Source organism: Eurypyga helias, unplaced genomic scaffold (assembly GCF_000690775.1).
Source record: "Eurypyga helias isolate BGI_N326 unplaced genomic scaffold, ASM69077v1 scaffold3996, whole genome shotgun sequence".
Lineage (NCBI taxonomy): Eukaryota > Metazoa > Chordata > Aves > Eurypygiformes > Eurypygidae > Eurypyga > Eurypyga helias.
In genome coordinates, this window is record NW_010257114.1 from 13,183 (window position 1) to 40,635 (window position 27,453).

General features: G+C 42.1%; 1 protein-coding gene across 1 annotated transcript in view; it reads left to right on the forward strand.

The window, feature by feature from the left end:
- The first annotated feature begins 13,921 nt into the window (after nucleotides 1-13,921).
- Nucleotides 13,922-27,453, forward strand: part of LOC104511318 (RNA-binding motif, single-stranded-interacting protein 1-like) — a 67,639-nt gene continuing 54,107 nt past the window's right edge. The window contains 1 exon segment of the mRNA XM_010153883.1: nucleotides 13,922-14,094. Coding sequence (XP_010152185.1) covers nucleotides 13,943-14,094 — 152 coding nt within the window. The 5' untranslated portion in view covers nucleotides 13,922-13,942.

A 27,453-nucleotide genomic window follows, 5' to 3' on the forward strand; every position in this document is an offset into this window, starting at 1 on the left:
TATCCTTAAAGGAACAAAATAAATGCTCTTTTTCTATTCTTGTGCATAAAAATTGTCTCAGTGGAGAGAGGAAAAAGGTGTCCGAGGGCATAATCAGAATACTGTGAGATGCAAAAGGCGTGCTGATGGGAAATGTGAGAAGAAAAGCTTCCTTCGAACTTGTAGGAAGCTAAACCAAGCTGCAGGTTAGGAATTTGGAGATACATAGAGACAAAAATTATGACTTGTCTTTTCCAAGAGAAGTTTGTCCAAATGTCAGTGTTTTTGTTGTTCTCTTCATAGCACGTAGTTTGAAGAAAACGGGTCATAAAGGCTTGTGGAAGGAAAAAGTAGGAAGTGCATGATACTTAGTCCTCAGCGTTCAGACAGTCTGTAGTTTAATTCAAGATTCAAATAGACACAACTGTAAAAGAACCAAGACATAACTGCTTTATGTGTGTGTACTCAGACACTTTGCAGGGGCAGAGGGGCAGGATGGTGATAACAAATCAGAGAAACACGTGTAGTTTGCTGCTGCTCATCCAGCTGTGTTTTCTGCTGCCACCGTTTCCTATCAGCTGGGGCCATCTTAGGTTGTCTGAACCATCGTTCTCTGTAGCAATAGCAGCTGCAGGGTAAGTGGTGTTTGGTGTCTGTCCGAACCGTTCATCGGCCCGATGAGCTGTTCTTGTTGCTCTTCCCCAGGAGTTACACAGCAGCTTTCATCACACAGTAATTTGTTCTATGGTGCCTGTCCATGGGTAAGTCTCCATATGTGTCCTAAGAGAAGGTTGTGCACATGGTTCCGGGCATGACAGACCACTCCTTTTTTCCTGGAGAGCAGAGGGTATCCTCTGTGTGACTGCATTTGATGTCATACTTCTGTAGAAAATGGACTTAATGCTGAATGTGCTGTAGCGAACGCTTGGCCAAAAAGGCTGGGTGTGGTGGGCTCTAGGGTGGATGTGTATCAGTGCAGGATCGCCTCTGAGAAATGTCAAAGTTGACTGGCCCCAAAAACTTAGCAACAGTTGTCCTTGACACTAACAACGTCAGGTCTTCCTGCGCACAGCTCTTTCTCAGCTCTTGCTGTGAATGGTGTTTGGTGGGTAGAAAGCGTACCTAAAACACTGCAGTATCCATCGCCTTCCATGGGAATGGCTAACGGCTTGTCCGTCCTGGGGTTGCTAGCATGCACGTAACTGAACTGATACCGTTGCAATAATGGAGATCTCTGGAGGTACCACGGCCACGTCCCAGCCACGCTGCGGGCGATGCAGCCAGGCGCCGGCACCGAGGTTTCTGCGGGGTTTGCAACGCTCCCCTCCCAAATGGGCAATGGCACGAGAGGCGAACGGTTCTAAAAGCAATGAAGTTCAACTCCGTTTCTTTTCTAATGACATTTGAGTTTGTGTTTTATTTAGGAAGCCGTGTAGAGCCTTGGGAGTAATTTAGAAGACTTTGGGAATTTCCTTTGCAACCTTGTACGTGCTACATGTGTTATCGTGAAAATCGAAGAAAGCTGGTGTATGTGTTGTGGTGTGCAAGCCAGGGAGTTTACTGCCTGGTACTCTACGGAAAAGCCCTGTGTTGAAAAGTTTTGCCAACACTGTACACGTGTGTCTTCTGGTCTGTCAGTTTTCTACAGTGTTGAAATGTAGAAAACTCTTGGGCAGGCTTTCAGCTTGTGTAAATGAACGCAGAACCACTGGGTGGGAGTGGAACTAGGCTGATGTGTGCAAGTGCAGAAAACTGACAACTCCTTACATAATGAGACTGATGACTTAAAAAGTTGCTGTTGAACTCGCTCTTGTTCTAAAATCAGCTACATTGCTAATGCAATAATACTTGGCTGCTTCTGTTCCGTTTGATGTTTTTGCCATGGGGGAGAATCACATTTATAGAGGTGTGGTGACCCTGCCGTAAAGAATTGCAGGTTCACTGTCAGACCATGTATATCTGTGTGTGTTTTGTGTATACATACACCACTTGCAGCAATGTGGCCTCAACCATGGACTCCTTGAATGTCAAAACACCATGATGAATTTAGCACAAACTCTTAGCTCCATTTCTTCTGAAATGTAGTTGATGGTCACTTCAGATACTTGCAAAGGGATCTTATGCTTGCCTTTGCCTGCAGCATATAGGGGGCAGTGGGGGTATGAAATCCTGAAGTTGCATTTAATCTGCACTGTTAGTACTTCCTGAATTAGGTATGTGCTTTCCTAGTTATACCCAAGACTGGCTTTAATACTTCACCAGCAATGTTGTGTATGCCCTCTTCTGATGTGTTTTTATAGTGAATTGTGTCTGCTGCAGTTTATCATATTGCAGAATATAAGAACCACAAGGGAACTTCTTGAAATTTCAGAATTGAGTTAACAAAAAGATGAAAGGAACTTTCAGCCCAGTGCACATCATGCTGACCTCACTCCTGTGGCAAGTATGATGAAGGACTGTGGAAATACTTGCAGTGGAGGAGCTGGGAAGGATGATGATGCTCCAAGCATGTTTTCCTGTTCTCCAGCTCCTGGAGGAAATAATTAATTCCCGTGGAAAGTGATGGTTAAGATGCTACCATTCTCACTGAAGTGCGTTTGACTGTAACTTTGTGTAGGAATGTAACAAGCTGCTGAGCAACAGAGCTGGACCTTCTGGGTGTCGGTGTTACAGTAACCTGAGTGTTGTGCTTGTGCAGTGCATCTGCACTGGCTTGTTCTTTGCTGACACCTCCGCAGTAGTTAGGACTGGGGACGCAGAAATGCATTAGGCAGTTTAAAAAGGAAGTGTTTGCACATGGAATAGAAAGGATAAAATATTTAAACTGACCTCTACTTTGAAGCATAAATTATGCAGGTCAAAAGAGCATGTTCATAGGTTGTCTGAATTCAGACTTTTTGGTGAAGTCTTACAAAACTAGCTTCTCTTTCTACAGGGTTTTTTTCTGATGTGCCACCTTTCCTCCAGCTGGAGGGGCAGTGAAGTGGGCATAATCTGTCAGGGAAAGATTAAGATTTAGGAATGTAGAAGAAAAAGGCGGCCTGCACTGTCCCATCTACACTGTCCAAAGCGGGGTTAGGCTGGGATATACTGCACTGCGCTGCCTGTTACATACTGGGGTAACGGACAGATCGCCTACATGCTTTCCTTGGAAACAGAGGGATGCACAGTAACAATGCTGCTGCTGCGCTGGGTGTAGTGTGCTGCCCATAAGGAACCAGCAGTCATAGACAAAGGGATTTTGATAGGAATTGACTCCCTCGTGCATGGTCGGGCACAAGTTCTTCAGTTTATTTTTTAACTTGAATAAACAGAAAATGACATAGCATATCCCATGTCAGCCAAAAGAGCCATCTGTGGTCTAACCCTGTGACAAACAGTATAGCAATAATTGCAAAGCCACCAACAGTGTGGAGTTTGCCAAAAAAGCAGATGCTTCTTTTGACATGCATCTTCAGTGCGGTGCCGTTTCTATCCTATAATTGCTGTCTATGGAGGGAGGGTGGATAGATAGCCAGATGAGCAGAATGATGAAACTGCAGTTTTAGGGGAAAAAAACCCCCAAGAGTTTGGAAAAAAACCCAACAAAATAAACCAAAAAAAGCTGAAATAAAAAAAAATGCAGCATTCTCCTATGTGCTTCATGAAACCTGAGACACTTCTTGAGAGATAATAGCTTATCAAATTATTAAGAGTTTATAAAATATCCTAAATCTGATACAAAACGGAAGAACAGTAAATAGTATTTCAGAAACTCTTCTGCAGAGTTTCTGACTTTTCAAAAGAAAACATTTCCTTCTCTGTTATTTTAAAGAACTAAAGATTGGACAAACATACTTTTTTTTTGCTGTACTGCCAGTCTTCAATACAGACATTCAAGCAGTTCTCTGAATAAGCCAAGGTATCTACATGTCTCTACTGTGCTATTTTTTAACATGGTACTTAGGCTCAACAACAGCAGCTTTATGAGGTATATAGACTTAGCTGGACAAACCACTAAAATACAATAATGGGGATGGCATCCTTAATTCTTAAGAAAAGAGGATGGCCTTGTGAATGCCTAATATTTACTGCTTCATGAAATTAAAAGTCTAAATAACTACACACATAAAAATATGCATTTTTAACATATCATAAATAGAAGTACTTTGAAGCAGTAAGTTTTCAGTCACACTGGATATTGGCCCCATTTGTAGGCACTGGAGGTAAAAGTTTCCAACAGGTAATGATAAAAGTGGTGAACAAAGTAGAGCTGGAGATCTGCCTTCTTCCAGTAGAAGAGGCTCTCCTCTGAACGAAAGTAGCTGCCTTGTGTGATGCAGGAAAATCTCACTGCCAGAGCTTAGTTTGCAGGATTCAATTAGACAAATGGTTACCTCTGTCTTGTTTTCCTACAAGGGAGCAAAACAATACTTAGGATAAATCCAGGAGTCTCCCTTTCTGTACCCTTAAGTCCCATCTGTGATGTTGCTTTTGGAATGTTACTTCCAATTAAGTTATAAATGCACTAAGAAGAGAATAGACATTATTTTCAGATCGTAACACACTTGTTTCCAGATGCCGTAAATAAGAAAAAATAATTACCATTTTACCTTTACATTTTTTATTACGAGAGATATCTGATTTTTTTAGAAAGAAAGTGATGGGATCAGTGCTGCCTTTCAGTGTGCCTTTTGCTCTGCTTCCTCTCCTCCCATGACAGGGCACTAATGAGTCTATTACCTTGTGCTCCACTCCAGTCCACACCTCGCTTTCTGCTAGAGTCCCTTAGAAAGGGAACTGCTGATCTAGGCAGTGTTGCCTTATTTTGCTGATGAAAATATCATGTGGGACGGTGCCAGAAGTCTCAGTCAAGATCTCAAGATACTTATCTCAAGATATGTACTGCTTCTGCCTTGTCTACTAAGCTGGTTGCCCTGGAAGTGAAGAAAATTAGATTGTTTTGATGTGATCTGTTTTTGACAGATCTATTCTGTCTGCTTTTTTTTGTCATTTTGTTATCTTCTAGATTCTTGTAAGCTGATTGTTCAAGAACTTGTTCCAGAATATTTCCGGGAATTGAAGTTGGGCTGACTGCTCTGAAATTCCCTGGGTTTTCCTCTTCCCCTTTTGAAAAAAAAAAAATAAAATAAAAAATTGCAAGACACTTGATCTTAGACAGGGAAGTGAAACTATTTAAGGGCATTCTATCTGTGCCAGTTGCAGTTTGGCTGGACATTTTTGTGTCCTGGGAATTCGACAGCTTTCATGAAGTAGAACAGTTGCCTGAATGCTTGTTCTTTTCTTGAATTTTTTCATCTCTTTGGGGCTGTCACCTGCCAAGTTTTTAAATGGTGGTAGTGGGTAGGAGTTTTCTGTTCAATTAATCCTTACGCAGAGTCCTCTATACAGTGAGGAGGGACGCCTGACCTTCTAGTTCAGGGATCTCTGAACTTTTTCACGCTGTGAATATGGAAATAGTCATGTGAGGCATATGCAAATGCTACATTTCTGCACTTTTCCCCTTAAACCTCATAGCCGTTGCCTTCAATGCTCTAGGAAACCTGCTGTGTGTTTATGTTTTATGGACTCCACTGGAGATGTGCCCCATGACACTGTGAAGGACCTTCCCACTAGGATACAGCCCTATCAGTGTGGCCCCTCTCCCACCACACAATCTAAGACACAAAAAGCCTGTTGAGTTGTTTATGACTTAGGGTCTGTAGGTACTGTCTTCTGAGCTGCCATGGAAGTGCATATGAGCTGTATGTAATTCACCAGCTCTGATGGGACAATGTGACCATCCCTGGTCTCATCTTACCTACTGCATGACACAGGAGTTTCTGTGTTAATTGGTGTTTGAGTTGAAGCATTTCTCCTACCAATGTTATCTTGGATGTTTCCTGTTGTGAAGAACATTGTAAGATTTTATACCCTGCTATTAACATGTACCAACAGATGTGTAATGCAAGGGAGGAATTATTTTTATTATCTGTGTTCAGTGTCATGTGCTGGACTTGCTACTTTTCAGGGGCTTGCGTAAACCCATTAGTATGAGAGTTAAACCTCTCTGAAAAGAGAAGTGTTTTCTTCTAATTGTCATTTGAATCTTTAGGCTGGAACATAAAACTTTAACATAGTCTAGGGATTCAGTGCCATTTTCTCTCTGGATCCTGAGCCTTGCTGGTTTCACTGAAAGAAACAGATCTGTGTATTTACTAGAGTCAAGGAAGTTGGCAGTGAATTCTTTTCAGTCTATTGCTTAATGAAGGGCTAACCACAAAAACATGTATGTACTTTTTTGTCCTGTGGAGCTTAGTACCAAGCACTCTTTTCTTTCTTCAGGTACTTCAGCGTCTTGGCTGTCTTTTCCTATTCTTTTAACGTAGTCTAGCTGCTGGATTGTTGCAGCCTGTCTAAATTTCAGAAACTAAAACGCAGATGTCTTGCTTTAAATGTGTCTGTAATTCTGTCATGGGTAGGACATGGTACCAATGTATTGTTTCAGAGGATTGCTGAGGGAATCCAGGTATAAAACGGAGGGAAGAGGATGCTGTGATTCACGATGAGCAGGTAGAAGGATTGATGGCATCTGCAAACGAACAGGACATAGACCTAGTGCTGAACTGAGCTATCTCCTCTGTGATACCTTTTGTGTTGCAGTGTGGTTAGTTTCACGTAGCCAGCACCTTTTGCTTGTCTCTGGAGTTAGTGGAGCACTTAAAAATCCCTGACAGTGGAAGAAGTCAATGGAGATGGTGAACTCCTGGGAATTTTGAAGCTTTTTCATTGTCACTGAGACTTTAGAAGAGCTGCGCAAACCAGGAGGGGCGTCCTGCTCGCGTTGCTTGCTCTGTTTTTGCAACCTCTCATGCCATCTACAAGACAGATCTTTTTCATTATTACTAAATAAAACCCCCCCAAAAAACCCTATTCTTGGAGCTTCAGCATGGGTTTTGTTGTGTGCTTGAACGTGGCCAGCGTTACACACCCACTTCAAGTGTCTTCGTAAAAAGGAGATACATAGATTTGGAACTTTGCTCCATTGTTAGCAGAAGATTGATGTTGCATTAAGCTTAAGATGTATAATTTAAATAATATTGGTTCCTTCTCCTGTAAAAATATGGGAACATGACATTTTGTACCAAGCTGGAATGGTTTACTTAGGTAACTGGTGTTTTCTGGCAAGAAAAAGTTTAGTTCGGCTATGTTACTCTGAAGGATGGTTTGGCCTCTCACCAGCCTGAGGAGAAGGAAGCAAAATAACTGTCAGTGGGGAGAGAGCTTGGGTTATGATCAGTATAGTCCAGGGGTGAAATTGTTAGGACCTTCTGAATTGTGACAAAGGGTGTATTGTACGCTTTGTCTTGTTCATGGCTGATAGAGCCACTCTCCATGAAGGTGTTTTTAAAAGGAAGCTGAGGAAAGCACATAGTCACTGTGTTTCTGTATTTCAAGGAAGAGCTGCTGTAACGGCTCAGAAAAAGGTGTATTGACTGCTTTTCTGCATTTTGCTGGAAAGATTTCTCATTCTCACTGGCAAGATGGTTCAAAGTAGTTAATGGACTTGAGGAAAAAGACAATATTAATAAAGAAGTCAATGTGAGAATAACATTTGTTTCTTTTACTTTCATAGATATGTGATGATATTCATCTGTGTTTTTGTTTGTTCCCTTTTATTTCCTTTTGGTATGGAGGAGACTTATCTGTATTTAGAAAAATAGTTTTCCTAGGACTTGGCTAATAACACATAGGCAAGAAGGGCATAACCCTCTTTATTTTGCAAAGCTCCCCTGGAAACTTGTGTGTTAAGGAATAAAACTAAAGCTGAGGCTTGCCTTTTTTTTTTTTCTTCTCTGTTCAGTGTGCCTTTTTTTTTTTCCTTTTCACTTTTATTTTTTAGTATTTGATTTTTAACCCATTTATTTAAGTCTGTTACGGAAACACCAGCTGTAGTCATTTGGGCCTAGTTCTTCCATGCCAAGATATGGAAGGTTTAGAGAGTTTTTTTTGGGAGAAACAGAGGGCTGCATCTCCAGGCGCTCCTGGGCTGTCTGAGGTGTTTCGTAACACGAGAGTCTCTGCTTGATGCCAGCCTCCACCCACGGGGTCCTACCTCTTCCCAGCACCAGGTGGTTTCTGCTCCATGTGACTGGAGCACCAACACCCATCTTCTAAAGGAAGATGGAATAGACTTGGATCCTGGGTGTACAGGTATGATCACAAGACATGGTATCTGTGGTCTCAGCCTTGTGCAGCAAATCAGCCCTTGCTGGGACAGTCCCGTGGACTCACCAGTCTTTACCATGCAAAGGGAAGTTAAGGAAAAGAGGGCAGGTCCCAGAGTTTTTCTCTCCTGAGGATATTTTTCAACCAGAGTCTGGAGGACCTAGCCTCCGAGATGCTCTTTATACTGGTATCATCCTGAAAATGCTAAGAAAGCAGCTGACCTGCCAAATCTTCCTGAGAGGAGTGCTGACAGACTGAAGAACAACAGTCGGAGAACCTACCCTAGGCCAGGAGATGTGCATACAGCAGTGCCACATCTTCCCATGCCTACTGGTTGACCCATGCCCACTGAGGATGGGACTTGGACAAGCCTCGGATGTTGTGTTTTGCATGTCATAGCATTTTGGACATGGTGATGGGAAACCATGAAATGGAATAGTGCAGGACACTCAAAATGGCATCTCCACTACAGCCATCAGTTTGCAGGCTTAGACTGTGAATGATCAAGGTTTAATGCTTCCTTCTCTAAAGGAAGGTGATAAAGCAACTGTCTTCATCAGTGAACAGTCATTTCTGTTAAACATTTATAGAATCATAGAATGGTTAGGGTTGGAAGGGACCTTAAAGATCATCTAGTTCCACCCCCCCTGCCATGGGCAGGGACACCTTGCACTAGACCAGGTTGCTCAAAGCCTCATCCAGCCTGGCCTTGAAGACATCCAGGGATGGGGCATCCACAACATCTCTGGGCAACCTGTTCCAGTGCCTCACCACCCTCTCTGTGAAGAACTTTTCCTGATATCTAATCTAAACCTCCCTGATTTCAATTTATACCCATTACCCCTTGTCCTATCACTACAGGCTCTTGTAAAAAGTCCTCTCCCAGCACCCTTGTAGGCCCCCTTCAGATACTGGAAAGCTGCAATGAGGTCTCCTCAGAGCCTCCTCTTCTCCAGGCTGAACAAGCCCAGTTCTCGTAGCCTTTCGTCATAGGAGAGGTGCTCCAGCCCTCTTCTAGAGTTCTTTTAGTTCAGGACATGATTTTATTCCAAACCACCTCCTATTTCTTAAGTTGTGCACCATGTATGGCAGTGTCGTGCTTCACTGGATGTGGCATCTTCTATTTTCCTGAGCTCTCGCTTTCATTGTGCATGGAAAGCTCTGTGTTAAGTAGATTAATAAATAAATAATAATGAAAAGTTAATCTGGTTATTTTTGAGATTCGTGTAATTTAATACATTTTTGTAGATGTGTGCAACAGTGATGGAGTATGGTGGTTTCTGTATCAATGCCAGTGACTGAAGGTGTTGTTTCAAAATGCTGTTCAGTGAAATCAGGGAGGTTAGGCAGAGTCAGGCAGGGTATGCAGGTACTTGAAGCTTAGTCACCTGAACAAAGCTAGGCAAACACCAGTGACAGGATCTTGAAACTGAGATGATCCAAGTAGCAGTTCAGGCTAAATCTGATAATGTATGCTGTAATATATGGTTTGAATTTAGAGTAGATGTGTGAGAACTAACTCTGTTGTTAAAAGTCATGGTACTTTTCCCATCAGGAATTCTAGTTGAGCAAAGGAACTCATAATTAAATGCTAGCATGTCGCATAACTTCACAGACAAGCTTTTATAACACAAAGTTAGAGTTAAATGGATTGCTACTGTAATAATCACACTTTGTTTTGGGACAGTCATTATCCAAGTTATCTTCTGCTTGTTTCCTTGGACTATCGCAGTCTGAAGGCAGCAAGGATCAGTATCTCTCAACTCCCAGGTCAAAGGAATTTCTCAGGGTTGTTCCGTTTTGTTTTGGTTATGTGGTTTTTTGTGTGATGTTGGGTTTTTTTTTTCCTGTTGACAGCAAAGAGCTGCTGTTCCTCCTTGGCAGGCAAAATCCTGCTGTGACTCATTTCCAGTCCTTAAGCATAGAGTGTTTTAGAAGAAAGAAAGGAATGGCTCATATAAAGATGGGTATATTCTTCAGTTTTTCAATACTTGTGATCCCGTTAGGGTTTTATGTTGAGAAGAAAACACACTCAGGCAGTTTTCCGTGGTTTAAGGCACTCCATGGGGCCTGTTCTGTCACTGAGCTTTTCCTTTTCCTAATAGGTACCTGTGGTTTTCCCACTGCTGCAGTCGGGCTGTGGAGGGGCTGTCCCTTGGAGATAAGGCGGGGGTGTTGGGAGCTCTTCACAGCTGGCTGCAGACTGGGATGGGGTGATCATACAGCATATGGGATGATTATTCTCTCACTGGCCTTTTTTTGCTTAGATGTTTGTTGAAGACGACAGGAAGGAAACTGCTGTGGAGAGAGAACGATTGCTAATTACTTGTGGGAGTGAAGACTAAGGAGGAAATGGCAAACTAGTGTGAAAATTGTATTTCTTGTGAGCAGAAATATTGTCACAAGATATCATGGTTACTAAAGTTTATTCCTCCTCTACTTGTGTTCTGTGTTTTAAGAGGCAGTGATTAAAAAGAAAAATCAGTGAATGTGGTTTTATGTATTTTACATTATGATAAGTCCATATGATAAAATCTTAAGAACAACTTTTGGCATGAATTTGCAGTATATGCTACAGTTTGTAAAATAAGTTTTCAAAACTGATTTTAGCTTTTATAAAGCTTTCACTTAATGTTCATAAAAGCTGTTTCTCTAAACAAACAGCCCCAAACTTTGGCCAGGTCTCCGCTGCAGAACCTTTTGCCAGCTAGCACTGTATCAGCCAGGGGTGTGGAAAAAAGTCATACATCCTCGCTGACATCGATACATTGGCAAAACCCCAGGTGTGGATGCAGCTGTGCTGGGAGAAGAGAACTTTTATCGGCTTAGTTTATGTTGTCTGGGGAGGTGATGCAACTCCGCCAGCAGAAAAACTCTTCTCTTGGCATGCGCTGTCAGCGTAGGAGGCTCCGCCAGCCCAGCTACAGCAGCGAGGCCCTGCACGGCTGCCCGGCCTTGTGCGGCAGCTGCAGCGGGAAGAAAAGCTCCTTGGAACAAAAGAGGGACCTCTGTCACTTGTTTTTTACACGTAGTTGTCGATGAGGAACAGCGCGGGAAGAGTGACTCAGATTTTAAAATGAAGTTTTGATGTAAGAAACGTGTTTGTCATATTGCTTTAAGGTGTCACTGGCCCTTTAATGGTTGTCTGTGTGTCACTGGGTTGCAGGGTTGAGAGCTGCGGTACGCCCAACATCTGTGTTTTGTAAGGCCTTCGGGGCTGGTAAAGGTAGTGTTTCTCTGGAAGCAGGGAAAAACCTTCTGTCTGTAAACTTAGGGAGACAGCTGTAAGCGCATTTACATTCCCCTCATACTTGGATGTGACCACTAGCACTAGAGCATCTTCATGTTTAAATTTCGCAGAATGGAGTGTTTATGTTGTACAGAAAGACAGAGTTAGGATTCCTGCACTCTCTTCACACACATTTTCCTCTCCTACCTTTGGCCAGCTGGTGACAAGATTTTACAAAACTCCCGTTCTTCATAATGCAGAAAACCCAAAGATTTTGATGGAAAAACACTGTAAGAAGTAAAGGCAAAATGAAACCAAAGATACAGAAAAAACAGAATAGAGGCTCTTGGTCTCCAGCAGTGTTATTACCAGTTGGGATGGCGACTGGTACGTGTTTTATGGCAGCTGCACGTGCACGCACACGGGAAGTGCGGGTTTCGTGTACCTCGAACAGAGCAGTTGTGCACTGATCGCTCTCTGGTGTTGGGCAGCTCCTCGGAAGGCTTTTTCGAGAGAAGAGTGCCAGACTAAGTTTGTTCAGTTGGTTATGAAAATGTTTTGAAACTAGTTGCTCTGTCATTCTGCATTGCTTGTAACCCTGAAAATAATTGTCTGCCGTTACTGGAAGCGGAACGATCTGACAGCCTGACTTGGGCTGCTATAGTTAAAATCCGTCAATGTTTCCATTACAGACTTGTAGGGAGAGTTTAATCTTTTTCCCATTTTAAATCATGCCTGGAAGAAACTCTAGATCAGCGCTTCAACTCTGAGTATAAATCTTTTGGAAGAGATTTGATGTTTCTAAAACTCTTTTTAAATCAAAGAAAAGCCCAAGCCCTATGGCAATGGAATATTGATGCTCGGTTTTCAAATTTTAAATGATTGGGATTTTTTTTCCCCCTAACTTTCAGTTCAATTAGCCAACAGCAATGTTTCTACATATCAGTGTTGATTTTATAGCAAGTGTTGCAGTTTGCTATTCCAGGCTGTTATTGCTGCATAATAAACTTTGCAATATGCTGAATTGGAAGATTTAAGAACTTTCCTAGGGAAATAGAAAAAAGAGACCTGAAATTGCCATGAATATCTGATAGAAGACATGCCTTCGTACTTTTCTCCCACTCATAATCTCAGGAAATTGGAATGAAATTATCTCCGAAATAGTTTCACTTTTCTTGCATATTGTGTAGTTTCATGGATGCTTTAAACGCAGGTAAACTGTAATCCCCTCGTCTCTGCCTACCCGTTCCTGTTCCCTGCCTTGTGACAGCCAAAGCTTTTGCGTAGCACAAAACCACATGTGGTGAACCAGACCAGGGAAGGTAATTTTTTGGTTCAGGCTGTGGCTACACAACTATTTGTACTAGTTCACAGAAGAGCGTGGCACTGGGGTAGGAAGAAGTGAGTCTACACTGACATCTCCTCTGATATTCCACTCCCCACCCCGTGCCTTTCCTTTGCAGTTCATGGGGTGGTTCTTTGCTGTGATCCTCCTGAGCTGTGGAGGCTCAGGCTTTTGCAGGAAAGGGGCTGCACACAGCTAATTCTTTTTGTCAGCGGAAACCTTGTGGTTGCAAGACTTTTACTGACAACTCTGGTTCTCTAGTACATTCAGTAAAGCATTCCTCTCTCACACCACCCCAGACCTGCTCGTAATGCCTGCTGTACAGTGTCCTGCGCTACTGTTAATGCAAGTGATTGCTCTACTGGAGATTTTCTATAGGATGCTTTTATGTTCCTTTAGGGTCTGATTTTAAGAATGATAGCATTAGATACCTTCAGGACTAGGTAGAAGTGCTTACATGCTTATCTCCTTTTGAAACTTGGGGTTTGTTTTGTTTTTGGGTTTGGGTTTTTTTTTCCCATTGTACAGCCTCTTTCTTGACACTCTTGGAATAATCCACAAATACTGAGATTAGTGGCAGTATGAAAGTTCTGCCAAGGCACACAGTTAGTTTAAGGTCTGGCCCTTAAGCCATCTGTGTTCCCTCTCTATCTTTAAAAAACCAATAGCAGTATTGTATGAAGTGCTAAAAGCCAGAAGAGATACAAAAGAGGCTTCTAATTATTTGTATATTTCTGGATAGATTAAGGAAATAGCATAGTCTTTGTGTCTGCCACAATAATTCATTTGACATATGAAGTTATCATAGTGATATAAACTCAGTTTATACCTGCTGGAGCTTAGAGGAACGATACCTCTTACTTCATTTTCACATCAGATGTGGTAAAATCCTGTGAGTAATATCCAGCAGAGGTTATATGTAATTTCAGCCTCTGTCATGCATTGAGTGTGCTTCAGATAGTTGATGGCTATATTAGAATGTGCCTGTGAATCCTGTCCCAAATGCGGTGGGAAACCAGGTGTATTTAAAACACATGAGTAATTACCTACCAATTTAACATGGCACTCGAAATGGTGAACGGGCTACTGTAGACTGAGCTAATGTAATGCTGCGATTGCTATCTACAGTTTCCTCTAACGTGCTTTTTCCTTTGCAGCAGTCCATTGTACCAGCCCACCCAATGGCTCCTCCTAGTCCCAGCACCACCAGCAGTAATAACAACAGTAGTAGCAGCAGCAACTCAGGATGGGATCAATTAAGTAAAACAAACCTTTACATCAGAGCACTGCCTCCAAACACCACTGATCAGGACCTGGTAAAATTATGCCAACCGTAAGTACTGTGCTTAAATATAAATTGTAATGTCATACCTTCAAAGTTGATCGCAAATGAGTGTTTGGATTATGAGGGAAGAAAAACAGATTTGTAAGTCAGAAGCCTCATGCTGTGATACGATGGCAAGTTTCAACTTTCCTGGCAATCAAAAGGAAAAGAATGCGTTTGACACTTTGGAGAAGCAAAGTTGAAATGTAGAGGTGAACAGAAGCAACCCATTGCTTTAGTGAAAACTCTGATCACCCCTATTGCTGCCTGATGCTCTTGAAGTCACAGATAAATGAAAACTAACTCCTGAATGTGAAACTTGCTATTAAGAACCCGCAACAGAGGATCTCCTCTCTTTGCTACTGAGATAATTGGTTGATACAAGCTCCTTAAGTAATTGTTCTGCATCACTGTAAATTACGGTGTGCACTGGAATACTTATCCTAGTTTCAGACTAATTTATGTTGGCTGTACATTACTACACAATTATTTTTGTGTGAGAAATAGTCGATTCACATAGGAATTGTCTCTAGTGGCTGGAGTTCAGGTAGAGTTGGCTTAGCAGGTTTTCATGCAATGTTGTTAACATGAGATTGTTTTGCTTGTGAATTTTTGGTTTTCTAATTTTTACAGCAGCTTGTGCATTTTAGTTACTTTCAAATGTGGGTTAGATGTCAAGAAACTGTGCAATGGTGTTGTTTATACATTGTTTAAAATCACCTTTCTTAAATGTTTTACTGAATCTATGTCCTTAGTGCTTCCAAAATTCACAGTGCGCTTTCTGGATTATTTTGAAATAAAAAGGACTTAGCTGAATTTTCACTTGTAAGAAAATACCCAAATGTGTCTTGATTGAATGGAGAATCATTAAGATTTTTATAGAACACTACTGTTTGAGATCCTCAGAGTAATTTTCTGTTCAATTTAGCAGATAAGTAACTAGGAATATACAAAAATACATGCCCAAGGTCACAACACAAGTTAGTAAAATAGCTAGGAAAACCTGTAAGTCTTAGAACCCAGCTTATATGAGGCACTTTTGGTTTTGAATGTTGCAGAAAACCTGATACTTAATTTATAGAGAAGAATTTTTTTTCCTTTTTTAAAGAAAATGTGGACTATCATGATCGTACTCACATATTGGTCATCTTAGTATTATAATAAATCCAACTTTCTCTTGGGTCTTTAAAGATAAAAATTTCCATTTGTTCGTTTTTCCCAACAGCAGATGAAATCCATGTGTGTTACAGAAAAGAAAACAGATTATCAATCTGTGAAAAGATTCATTGATAAATTAAACCTTTTTACAGCTTCCCATGTGACAGTGACCTCGTCACTTGCATGTCAGTTCCAAACACGTGTTTTACAGAAGTGGATTTCTCCTTCCCCTTTTTCGTCCTTTGAACTGATGGGAAATCTTGGCCTGCGCACTCATGTTATGTTAGGACAGAGTTGTGAGGTTATTTTGCACTGGAGCCGCCCAGTAACTACTATTTGTGCAGTGGTTGCTATAGCTCCTTAATCTCTTTCTGTAGACGTTTTGGTCTGCACCGCCTGAGATGTCATCGATGCATGAACACTCTCGAAAAAATATGTTCGATACTTTGCTGTAACTGGCCCTATTCCTCTTGGCTAGCCAGAGATTCCTGTTCTGTTGTTGCTGCTGTTCAATATATAATTGTAGTTGGATCAGCATGAATTTTGCAAATAAAGAAAAGGCAAGAACTGCTGCCATGAAGTTATTAAATCAATTCTGATGTGAATTTGCAGACTTGGAAGGTCATGGCATTTCTTCCTGTGAGACATTTCTCTCCGAAATCTTTTACTTGAGAGGAAAGGAGGCTCTGTCTCAAAATTATCCATTTCTGCTGAAGAACCAAGTGGGATGTCCAGAAATTTTAGGCTTGGAACATCTTTCAGTAATCTGGGTAACCTATTAACAGCCTTAGGCTTCTCTGCCAACATAGCCCCTTAGCAACTAACTTGATGCTACAGTAAGGTAGGAATGGCACCACACTCTCTCCTTGTTCTCAGAAGCTCAGTAATCCACTTCTACAGACTATGGAAAATTTCAGATGCAGAATTCCTACAAATCTGCCTAAACTTCCAGGACATAGAGGACAAGATATTCTTGAAAGTGTACCTGCCATGTTCAAAGAAGAGCTGAGGCAATACAAAATACATGGAGAATGAAATCTTGGACACATGGAAGTCAGTGAAGAAGCTGCTGTTTACTCCAGATCTCTGAAATATTTTCATTAGCTTTTTCCAAATGCCTAAGATTTACTAGGAGGCTTTGGACTAATTTTAGCTCCTTTTCACCATATAGAGTGGATCTTGTAATTCGAAGAGGGTGTCGGCTGGAGTCCTTGATGCTAATAATGGGTAAAAAGGCTGCTCTGCCTAGTGCAGAAATGGTCTTGCTAGCTGGCAATAAGCAATTTTCAGCTGATATACAGAAAAGCCACTGCATTTTGTTTTTTCTTTTGGCTGTTGTCAGACAAGACAGAAAAAAACCACCTCTGTGTTGAGGAAATATTGGTTGAAAAACATTATTGTCACTACAAATGCCCAAAACATCCCATCTGCATAGATTTTTCCCTTGGATCATCATGGACTTGTATCATATATTGTACTGAAAATTTATTTTCAGTAATGGTAATTGTAGAGAAATACTTCTTTCAATATTCTCCTTCTGAACAGAAGAATCTGCAGAGTTCTTGTCTGTGGGTCTGGTTACACAGTCACTTTTATTTGATTTAGTCAGTATGTTTGATTTAGTTCTTGCTCACAACAGCTAGCAGTGCTAATTTTGGCCGTGTTTTTATTTTGATTAATTATTTTTGGTGAATCACTAGGGAAACCTCTTATCAAATTATAGAAGCGTTGGGCTTGCGTTCCTTTTGTAGCACAGCTGTGCACTATTTTTGAACACAGTGAGCAAATGTTCACCAGTTTTGTGGAAAAGTACTTTCCTGGCAAGAGTGCAGTTTGCCCATATACGTCTCTACAAATCTGTTCTTCACCTTCATCTGCTTGGTTCTTTCTAGTGCTCTATTACATGAAGCTTTCTCCTTTTTTCCAAGGTGAAAAGAGCATATTATAATTTTGTTGTGAAGGCTTATCTGGCAATACAGCTATTTTCAGATAGCATTATTGGCTTTTGTGTGGGAAATGAAGCTGCCACGTTTCTGGATAGTTCATTCAAACTCGAGCTTGCTACTCCGGTTCTGCGTTGGGAAAACAAATTTCTTCATATCAGTTGTGCCAGAGGCAGAAGTGTGGGGCAGAATAAGGTGTAGGTATTAAGTTTTGTTGCAAGGATGTCATGACGGCCAATGCAGAACCGGAACCCGGAGTGCTGGAGGGACGCAACCTGAGTCAGTCCTGGCTGTAAGAGCTTTCCGTCAGGTCTGCGCGGGTAGCCAAAGCAGTTGGTGCAATGGCCCACAGATGCTGTCTTTTATGTGGGAAGCTAGACAGGAGAAATCAGCTAAATGGAAGGGCAAGAGCAGGGGAAAGGAAAAGCAGAGTAAGAGGCGGATGGGCATGGTTTGGGGAAGCCTGCAAGAAGCTGCCTGACCCCAGCGCGGGCTCTGAGACTCGGACCGATTCCTGTGACTGTCCTCTCTGCCAGAGTCTGCTCTGCAGTTTCTTTTCCCAAACCATGTAGTGCCATTGCATGAGCTCTGCTGCAGCGCTGTGCCATGAAGTGCTGGTTTTGCAGGATCGGTGGAGTGGTGTTAGCCTCAGCCATGCCTAGTTGCACTCCCTTCCTCCAGCGTGGCTGTCCATACCTGCTTGATGTGCATTCTTCAGCTGTTGTGTTGGGTTCTTGCTTTTGAATACATTATTTAGGCTTTAACTGAATTTTCTTACTTGGTGACAGTAATTTCGTGTAGTTAATTTATGGATCTGAAGATGCAAGATTAAATCCATTCTAGTTAGTCACTGAAATTGTTGAGACTGCTTACGCGATGGGGGACTTAAGTGATCGCGTCTTTGGAGATTCAGCCAGGAGTTTGTAACTTGCTTTGACACACTTTCTAGGTGCTTTCCACACTTTCAGTAAGTGCTGTGCTTCACTTTGGATGACCTTTAATGTCCAAGCCACACGCTTCCAAAGCCCTGTGCTTTCCACAGTGTTGCTTACGATTTACTTGCTAGCCTTGCAGCAGGGCCTCTCTGTAACGCTGAATTTCTTCAGAGACCTTCTTTTCTGCCATTCACATCATTAAATGAGGATGATGCAGCAGGCCCTTCACTCTTCTGACAATCCCCAGTCCCAGGGTGAGATTTCAAGCTTTGAGGCTTAACCCAAGTCTCCCCCATTGTGTTCAGCATAGATGATCGCGCCAGCACACCCTTTGGTGTGCCCTGTTCCAGGCTGTTTGCTCGTACCATGTCGCTTGTATTGAGCTCTTTGTAGTCTGTTTTTTTGGTGGTGTTTTTTTTTTAAATCTGGTTTTGCTCTGGACAGTTTCATTGAAGTCTTCCCCCTTACATTTTTGCTGTAATGGTGGTAATGTGGGTTTTTAATGGGATTACAATTAGGAAAGCAGCTGGTTTAAGGTAACAAAGTTAGTGATGTAATTACCACAACAGACCATTGTTGTGTGCCGTGATGGTCGGAACACAAAAACAGTACCTTTGCTTATGTCTGTTGGGAAATCACATGTCTTCTTGAGAGAGTAATTTAAGGGTTCCTTCCTAAATAATCAGCATCATGAACACAGACATAGCTAAAGCTAACGGTAGGCTCGTGATGGTTTTGAAATATTTGAGCCAGGAGTGCTACACAGCTTTGTTTCCACAGCATAAGACATTGCTTTGGAGTTGCATGCTGTAATATCTCCCTGTTTTGGGGCAAGAGCACCTAAAAGCTGTTTCAATTCCTTGCTCTTAATAAACCACACATTTTAAAGTCACGCGACATCAGTCGCACATCAGTGTTTCCATGTTCTTTAGCTTGCCGGGTAACTGTGGCCTCTCCCTATGCTGCCATTTCCCATCCCTTCCATCACACTCGGGACTGAGGAGGGGTGAACTGGACCTCAAACATTCACTGTAGCAGGGAGCGGTTGTCATCGCGGTCAGCTAAGAGCAAGAAGTCTGCTAATTTCACTCATCATATCTCACTAGCAGAAGGATATGGCTGGACTTAAGGAAATAGTCTGATTGTCTTCTGCATTTATCTCCTTGGCAGAATGGTCTGGGCAGGTGACTGCTGCTCGCTTTAGTCTAAGGAAGTGCCTGTAGCACGTGAATACAACTCCTTTAGATAGATTGTGTGGGCCAGGGAACGCAGAATGGAAAATTTCAAAGCTAACTTTCCAATTTTTTTAAAGTATTTTCATTCATTTCTCCTTTGTTCTCCATTTTGCTTGCATTTTTCTTTCCTGGTTTGTCAGCAGCAATGAAATATTGCATTCATAATTATGTGGAATACCATTTTGTGACATGTCATTATGTGTGATGCATCAGTGTCTCTGAAACTGTTCCCTTTGGGATCACTATTAATACTGATTATAGTGGAGCAGGAGCCAGTTGCCAGTTTCTTTAGGGTGGAAAGAAGCCCTCTACAAACTAGTAATTTTAGGTGTTTAGGTACATGTTTTTTAAAATAGTATTATTGGATAAGTAACACTGGGTTTGCAGAATATCACGTGGTTAGAGGAGGTAGGTAGATTCTTTAGCAGTTGAGGAGTATGTGATTTGTAATGTTTAGCTTTATGCTGTGTGGTACCAGCATCATAGGTGTCTTTATTCTTTCTTCAGGGACTGTGGCATGGTTTGGCTTTTGCATAATCTGCACTAGAATTCCCTTAGCTGTCATTTTTCATCTGGTTCTGCTCTTCAGAACAAACATAACAAGAATGGTGAAGATATGTTCCCTAGATGGAATAACTGATTGTGCCAGTGCTGTGTTGCCTGTGCAGGCACACAATTGTGTGGAGCACAGCACAGCGCTGCAGGGACTCACAGTAACCTCAGGACCAGCATTTGGGTAATCTCACTTGTGTTCTGCCCGGCTGATGCACCCAGTTCCTCAGCTGCCAGAGGAGTCGTCGCATGCCAGTAGGGTATGCAGACCGGCTCTGCTAGCTCCTGTGACGCTGCAATATGCTGGGTAGATAGAGATGTCTTAGCTGATGATCTCCTAAGTAAGGGGCTGCTATCTAAGGGAAGCATCCCATTCGCACAGCCGAGATGCAACAGTATTCAGTTTTGTGTGTCAGTTTTGCCAGATGCGCTGGAGGGGTGTAGGCCTGACATGGAGACTGAAATGCTCTTTTTTCGTTGGGACTTGACTTTCGCAGTCAGCGGTGAGGCATTTGCGTGGTATGCCATGGGAATTGTGATTGGCCTGGATATGTGATGTTTGGTTTAAATAGTCATTTCCTTTATGTTTTAGCAACTGCTTTCAGCAGTTGTGTTATGAAGTGTCTAGCCTGGCATGATGTGAAGGAAGACAATCTATCTTCCCTTCATTATTTGCACTTTAATTAGACAGAAATAAAATTCAGACAGCTTTATATTCATGACCAAATGAAATTCATGCTGAAATCCTCTCTAAGGAGTTCCAGGGTAATTTTTTTGTTCTTTTGGTACAATAATGCCTTCTTGCAGAATGTCATTAGGGAGCGGTATGCATTTTTGGGGAAATCTTAATTGGGAAAAAAAGTTGTCTTCTAGAGTCCTATCCTCTGGATGCAGACAGTCTCTTGAGATGCCTTGAATTTAAAATAAATACAGTTTTAATTTTCTCTTTCCGTTTTGTGATTAAACGAAGATTGAAGTTTTTCAAACTCAGTATTTCATTTAGCCTAACAGAAATCAGCAGTTCCCCTCAGCACACTCGTAAAAAACAAGCAGTCTGAGTACAAGCGCACCGAGGATCTGCACTGTGGTTGCAGATGCAGGGACCCAGCGATTGCACAAGCTCCATCTCCCTCGGGAGATGAGGGTTTTGTTGCAGTGTGGGGCCGGACGAGAGGTGATCCCATGGAATTTCCTTTAGGAAGTGTGGGTGAGGGAGGAGAGGAGAGTGGAAGGAATGTTTCAGCCGCAGCTGCTTGTAAAAGAAGCACTAGGAAAAGAGTTTGGTAAAAGTTACCGCCATCGAAGATCTCCTGTCAGAAAATAAAAAGCTGATCTGGTAGCGTGGCCCATAAACTATGTGTTTGCAAGCCGGCAGGTATTTGTGGTACAGAGAGCAACCCCCGTTCCCTGTGGCCAAGCCACGGGAGAACAGTGCCCCGTGGCAGCTGCTGGGAGGCTTTTCATCGGGGGCCGGGCCCGAGCTTCCTGATGGCAGGGGCCTGTCCCAGAAGGGAGGTGATAACCAGTTACTCATCAGAAAAACCAGTAACTCAGGAACATTTTAAAGGGGATTTTTTTAAATTTTGGTGGACTACTGAAAATATTAATGAACACTAATCAAGCTCTTTAGTGGGCTCCATGGTGCCGATGCCAAAACCTGTCCTTTTAGAGACCTCTTAAGCAGGCATCTCAGAAACTATTTCCGAATTGAATCAGCTTAGGGCCCAAGTTGATTTCTGCTCCAGTGTGCTTGCATTAAACTCGCCCTTTTCCTCAGGATACCATTCAGTGTCGAAAGCAGAACCAGTATTTGCAAACAGATTCTTTTATCTGTCTAATATCTCATGTGGTTTCACATAACTCTTAGAAATCTTGTGAAGTCTTGACTTTGTTTGCTAAAGGTTGGTTCTGCATAGCTCTGTTTTCTGTAGTGTTAACTCCTTGAAATGAAAAAAATGAACCCTCTGATGTTGACACATTTTAAGACCAGGGTGTTGTTTTGTACCTTTCAATCTTTTTTCCCCCACATTGTTGCCAAGCTGTATCTAGGGTTGAGAAAGTAACATCCCCAAATTGTATGCCACCCAGATAATAAAAATCCATGGTAAATATAAATTCAGATCCGATTACCTCCAGTGAAACTTAAGAAAGAGGGAGAAATCAGTGCTTATCCTTTCCCACAACTTCTATCCTAAAATTCTATCCTATTCCAACATTCTAAACAGGTCAGCTGCCTCAGTTCAGTTTGAGCAGTGCCTTACTCAAGGCTCAGGCCAAACATGTAGAAAACTAAATTTCTAAAGGGCTGCTGGGAGAACAATTAATATTTGATCATTTAAATGATTGGATCTTTGCAGACAGGTGTGCAATAGCTGGGGAAAAAAGTCAACTTTTAATTTGAATGTTGATAGTGTTATGGTAAGTGGACATAGAGCAAAAAAACACCAATGAAAAACACAAAGAGAAGACTTTGATTTGGGATCTGTTTTGACACTGTTACTAGTACAAATATTCTACTTGAAATAACCTGTGTGGGTTGAGTTAATCATTAACAGAATAAATTTTGGTGGGAGTATATTCTGATTTGTACTCCTATCCTGCCCCTTCCATTTCCATTTCTTCTCTTACTTTAGTCTCTTATTTACCCAACAGAAGAAAAGTTTGTAATCTGTTGCTTTACTGCCACAAGAGAAATCCCCCAAAATAAACATGGTGTGTTTTTTATTAATCTGTGATTATTATCTATGATTTTTAAAAATATTAATAATTACATTTACTTAGTTGATCATTGTAGCCATCTTATTTGAAGTGTATTAGCCCAGAATGTGTGTTCTTTTTAAATGTTTGCTATCTCTGTTCTGTGCAATTGTGTAGTTGCACATACTAACTTTTAAAAGACAGTATGGATCAGAATTTTTGTCTCGTATAAGATTGTTGACTTAATAGATTATCAGTATTTCAAATCCTTGTGTTGCTTTTTGGCTGAAACATAGTCACTAACAAGCTTTCACAAGCCTGACAAAATATCAGCAATTATTCTGGTGGGTTAATAAGGGCTTGAATGTCTGAGTGAATGGGGTGGGGGGAAGCTTCATACAGGGTAATACAAATACTGGAGAAATCTCAGATCTTTTATTTGCAAACCCTAAACATCAGAAATAAAATTATCTAAACATTGCAAAACAAGCCAAGCTGCTTATTTCTCGTTCAGAGACTCTGCAGATAGAGTAGCTGAAGAGCTTTTGGAGCCTGGAGACAGGCGGGGTTCTACGGTTCCGTACGTAGTTTTACTTGTATGTAAAACTGCCAAGGAGCTGGTGTGTTACAAACCCCATGTAAACCAGAAACGCTTACCTGTGCCCCTAAGATGATGGCAAGCTTGTCTCCTGTTTGTTTGCAGTGTGCACCAAAGGCCTGATCCTGGGAAGCCAGGATCGCCTGCGGGAGCCCACAGCTCCTGCTGCCAGTGTGAGGGTGTAAGATCACTTCGTGCTCCATCGTGTGGGCTTAGGATTTGTTTGGTAGTGAAGGCTGAGCTCTTCAGCTACGTAATCGCACAGATAAACTCCACGGTCTCTGGTTCTTTCTTTTGGTGTTTTTATCCGGTGTTCCCCCCCTGCCCACCCAGCCTGTAGCTGTGCAGTGCCCCAAGGCAGAAATCTCCCCGTGTTAAGTCTGAATGCCTTGGCTGGGTTCTGGAGAAGCTGTTTGGCAGAGAGACTCTTGCCCTTCAAGGCCTGAGGGTATCGGCATGGTGGGGTATCCAGTGGAGCTGACATAGCTCTGTGCATTTCCTTCCCTGCGTTGCTGTTTGCAGTACTGTGATCTGAAAAGGAGTGTTTGTAAATCATCTGCATTTTATTTTCCCCTCCAGATATCCTGTATTCAACCCCCTACATTTCCCACACTTGAAGCTACTTGTTTTTATTGTGTGGTAGGCTTTGTCTTAAATTTATTGTTAAGGCTTTTTTATTTGTTGCCAAAAGTCTATTTGCTATATTATGAAGATCTTGAATACTGAGAGGGAAAGTGTTGCTTCACGTTTGTTCCTCTTTCTCGGCACCAGCTCACTTCTCTTTCTTGGTGCCAGCTTACAGGGCTGCCATGTTGCAGTACAGAGGTACAGTACTAGGAGTGAAAGACCATTAGCCAGGAAAACAAGCCGTCACCATACCACAGTCTCAGCATGGATGTACTCTTTATTATGTAAATTAGGATCAATTCTTTTTCAACATCTTCCAAATACTCAGAGTTATGACATTATGAAAATATACAAAAATCTGCCCCAGTCTTCTGTTCTTCCCAAGTGAACTGCGTGTTACTTTGTTCCATGAGAAATTCCGGAGATTTTTCCACCCGTTTTACTAATTGCTTATTCAGTTAAATATTTATTAATTATCTTTGAAGTCCCAGACACATACTCTGAATTACGCTGTTGCGCAAATGTCATTAAATATTTTTAAAAGAGTGGCCCTCCCAGGAAGAAGGGACAGCCCTGATTGTCGCTAATCCATTGTTCCCCATCCGACACTTGAACCAATATTGAGGTGGCAGGCTAAGGAGCACCGGCTCACTGTTTTGGACAACTAAATTGGGTAGAGTTGATAAGGTGCCACAAATAGGTAGTGTTCAGTACATCACAGAAAGGCCCACGTTGTTGAGATTTTCTTGGGTAGAGAGCCAGGGTAAGAAATCATTTTGAGTCTGGTTCCTCTTTCAGGAAAGACTTAGTTTTTTTTCCCCTTAAGTTTCACTTTAACCACTAAATTGCACTTTTTGAAGCAACAATCTGAAGCAGACACTGTGTTGGTCTAGGTCAGTATGGGACTTTTGCTTCATTTGAGGTGACTCTTTTGGTCTTTTCTATTGAAGCTGTTACCCTTTTAATTGTAACTTAAAATTCACTGATCAGGTGACACTGTCTCTATTCTCAAGACAGAGCCCTCCACCTCAACTCACTTGGGTCCAAGCCCCTCGCTTGGTCAGAGATCAGGGGCTTGGACTCCTCCATGGCTGTAGCTGAAAGGTGAGCAGCAGGAAGACTTTGCTTTCAAAGGTAGCTCATTGCTGACTGAGTATCCTGGTGATGTTTATGTGGTCAGTATAGGTTTTTGGGAACATCGTTAGTTTCTTTATCTCATGGGATTTAAAAAATATCAGATCATTTAATTAGAAACAGGGCAGAATACTTGTAAACATACAGCTGTAAATCCAGATGCTTGACTCTTTATAATTGGCTTACCATGTCCTTCACAATATACTAAGAAAAAAGGGATCCACTGCTGTTTATATCACCACAACAAAACTAGTTTAATTTTTGCCATGAAAAAGGGGAAATTAGTTGCTGTTTCTCTGGATGAGAATTTACAAGTTCCTGTGATAGAAGGCATTTTAGCGCCATTAGGACATTTTAGCTTTGCTTTTCCTTTTGTGGTAGTTGGTGTGCCTTATTTTGCCCTTTATGTAAGGAAAGGGGAGGGAGGCAACTTGTAGTGCAGAGGAAGGAGTAAATTTTCATAATTTTATATTGTAGTCAGGAAGGAATATTACTGAGGGCAGTGTTTTCTTCTGCTCATTAGTGTCCTTTCCAAACTTCTGCTTTGTTCAGTTGGACAGAATTTGCAGAAACTGTAACTGTTCCTCAGGGATTTAACTGGATTTGTATTTGGACCCGGGTTGCTGGTGTTCTGCCTTCTCCAGGATCTCATCGTTGTATTCTGCTCATGGTTGTGCCAAAGACATTTGACAACTCTTGAGTTCGACTTCTTCAGTGGTGGAGGAAGTGCGGGGCTGTTTCTCTCAAGTTGCTTTCCTCTAGTGGCAGAGGTCAGCATTTGGCTGTGACAGCTCTCCTTTATTTTTTTGGCAGTTCCCTGACATTCTTGTTGCTGAGATCATCCCCACTTGGGCTTTCAGAAGAACATCTGACTGGCTCAAATTCTTCACCTTCTGCTGTTCTGACCATGTAGTATGTTGTAGGAAAGGTCTCAGTCCTTCACCATTAATAATTAATTTGCTTATAGATACCTTTTCGTTGGCTCAAAGATCCATGAATTTGTGGTTTCTTCCTTTCACAGTGATTTGGTTTCGTGTTGAGGGTGTGGATTCTTTTAATCCCAAGGATAATTTAAGAGAAAAAAAGTGTCATTAAATTACTGCAGTCTGAGTCATACTTGGTCTGTGAGTTTAGCTCCCTGGCCTTCCCACACAGCATTTCCGATACGCAGTGAGCTGAGGGTGTGCAGGAAAGACTGTAGAGTGACCTAGATACTGTTTAACTCTTTACTAATGCGTGACATTCTGACACTGGATATAGCCATTGCCTCTTTGGATTTTCAGTCCTTTTTTGTGCCATAGCTGCATCCATTACACTTTCCAGCTTCCGAGTGTTTGTCATTAAAGATATTTTAAGATTTCTATTTGGATTGGCTTAAGCATCTTGTTTAGATAAATTGATTTGAAAAAATAGTGAATGAACTATTTTAGAATCCAAAGCACAGGCATTGAGGTTTATGGTCAAGTAGAAGTTACAGCTTCTTTCATACAGTACTTTATCACTTTGAAGAGAAAAATTCATTCTGTTGCCCTCTTCCAGGCAAAGAAATAGTCATCTAGCCTCCCAATAATAGAAAAAGGTCTGTAAAGCCCAGAAACACTGTTGGTTGTGTCATATGAGCTCCCTTGCTGGCGTAGGTTGTTGAATCTGTTCAGGAAAGGTGGTTGCAATACAGACTAACTTCACTGATTTTTGGGCTTGCCTGTCAGCGCTGCTGTCATACAGTGGTTGGCACTGCATCAGAATGTGTTTTTTGAATAGTCCTTCAGTGGCTGCTGGTGCTCTGGGTTCATGAAACTGCCACGGCTGCTCCTTTCAAGAAACTTTGAATCCATGTCTGTTTAATGTAGAAGCTATCCAGGCTTGCAGTTGATACAGCCAACTGGAGGATCCCTGTTTTCTTCGAGTCTTGTTGACCCAATATTGAGTCAGCCCTTTGCACAGATGCTCCTGGGTTGGGTTTTCCTTGACCTCCCTTGTCCGTGTTCTTCACTGTGAAGCTCATGAATTCAAGCGCTTCCTGTCTGACATCAACCAGAGTTCAGTCGGAGACGCTGAATTTGTCTTTCCGTGGTGGCATTTGACTTAGCGTATTGGGTTTGTGTGGCAAGGTTTTGGTAGCAGAGGGGCTACAGGGGTGCTTCTGTGAAAAGCTGCCAGAAGCCTCCCTGTGTCTGATAGAGCCAACATTAGCTTAGCCAAGGCCAAGCCGATCGCAGTCATAACGCCGCTGTGATAGCATGTTCAGGGAGGGGAAAAAACACCCAGAAATGGATAGGTTTTGCAGACAGAGGAAGAGCAAGATGTGAGAGAGAACTCTGCAGACCCCCAGATTAGTGGAGAAGGAGGGGAGGAGGTGCTCCAGGCACTGGAGCAGAGGTTCACCGGCAGCCCGTGGCGCAGCCCATGGTGAGGCCGGCTGTGCTCTGCAGTTACAGAGGGTCACAGGGGAGCAGAGACCCACCTGCTGCCCGAGGAGGACACCACTC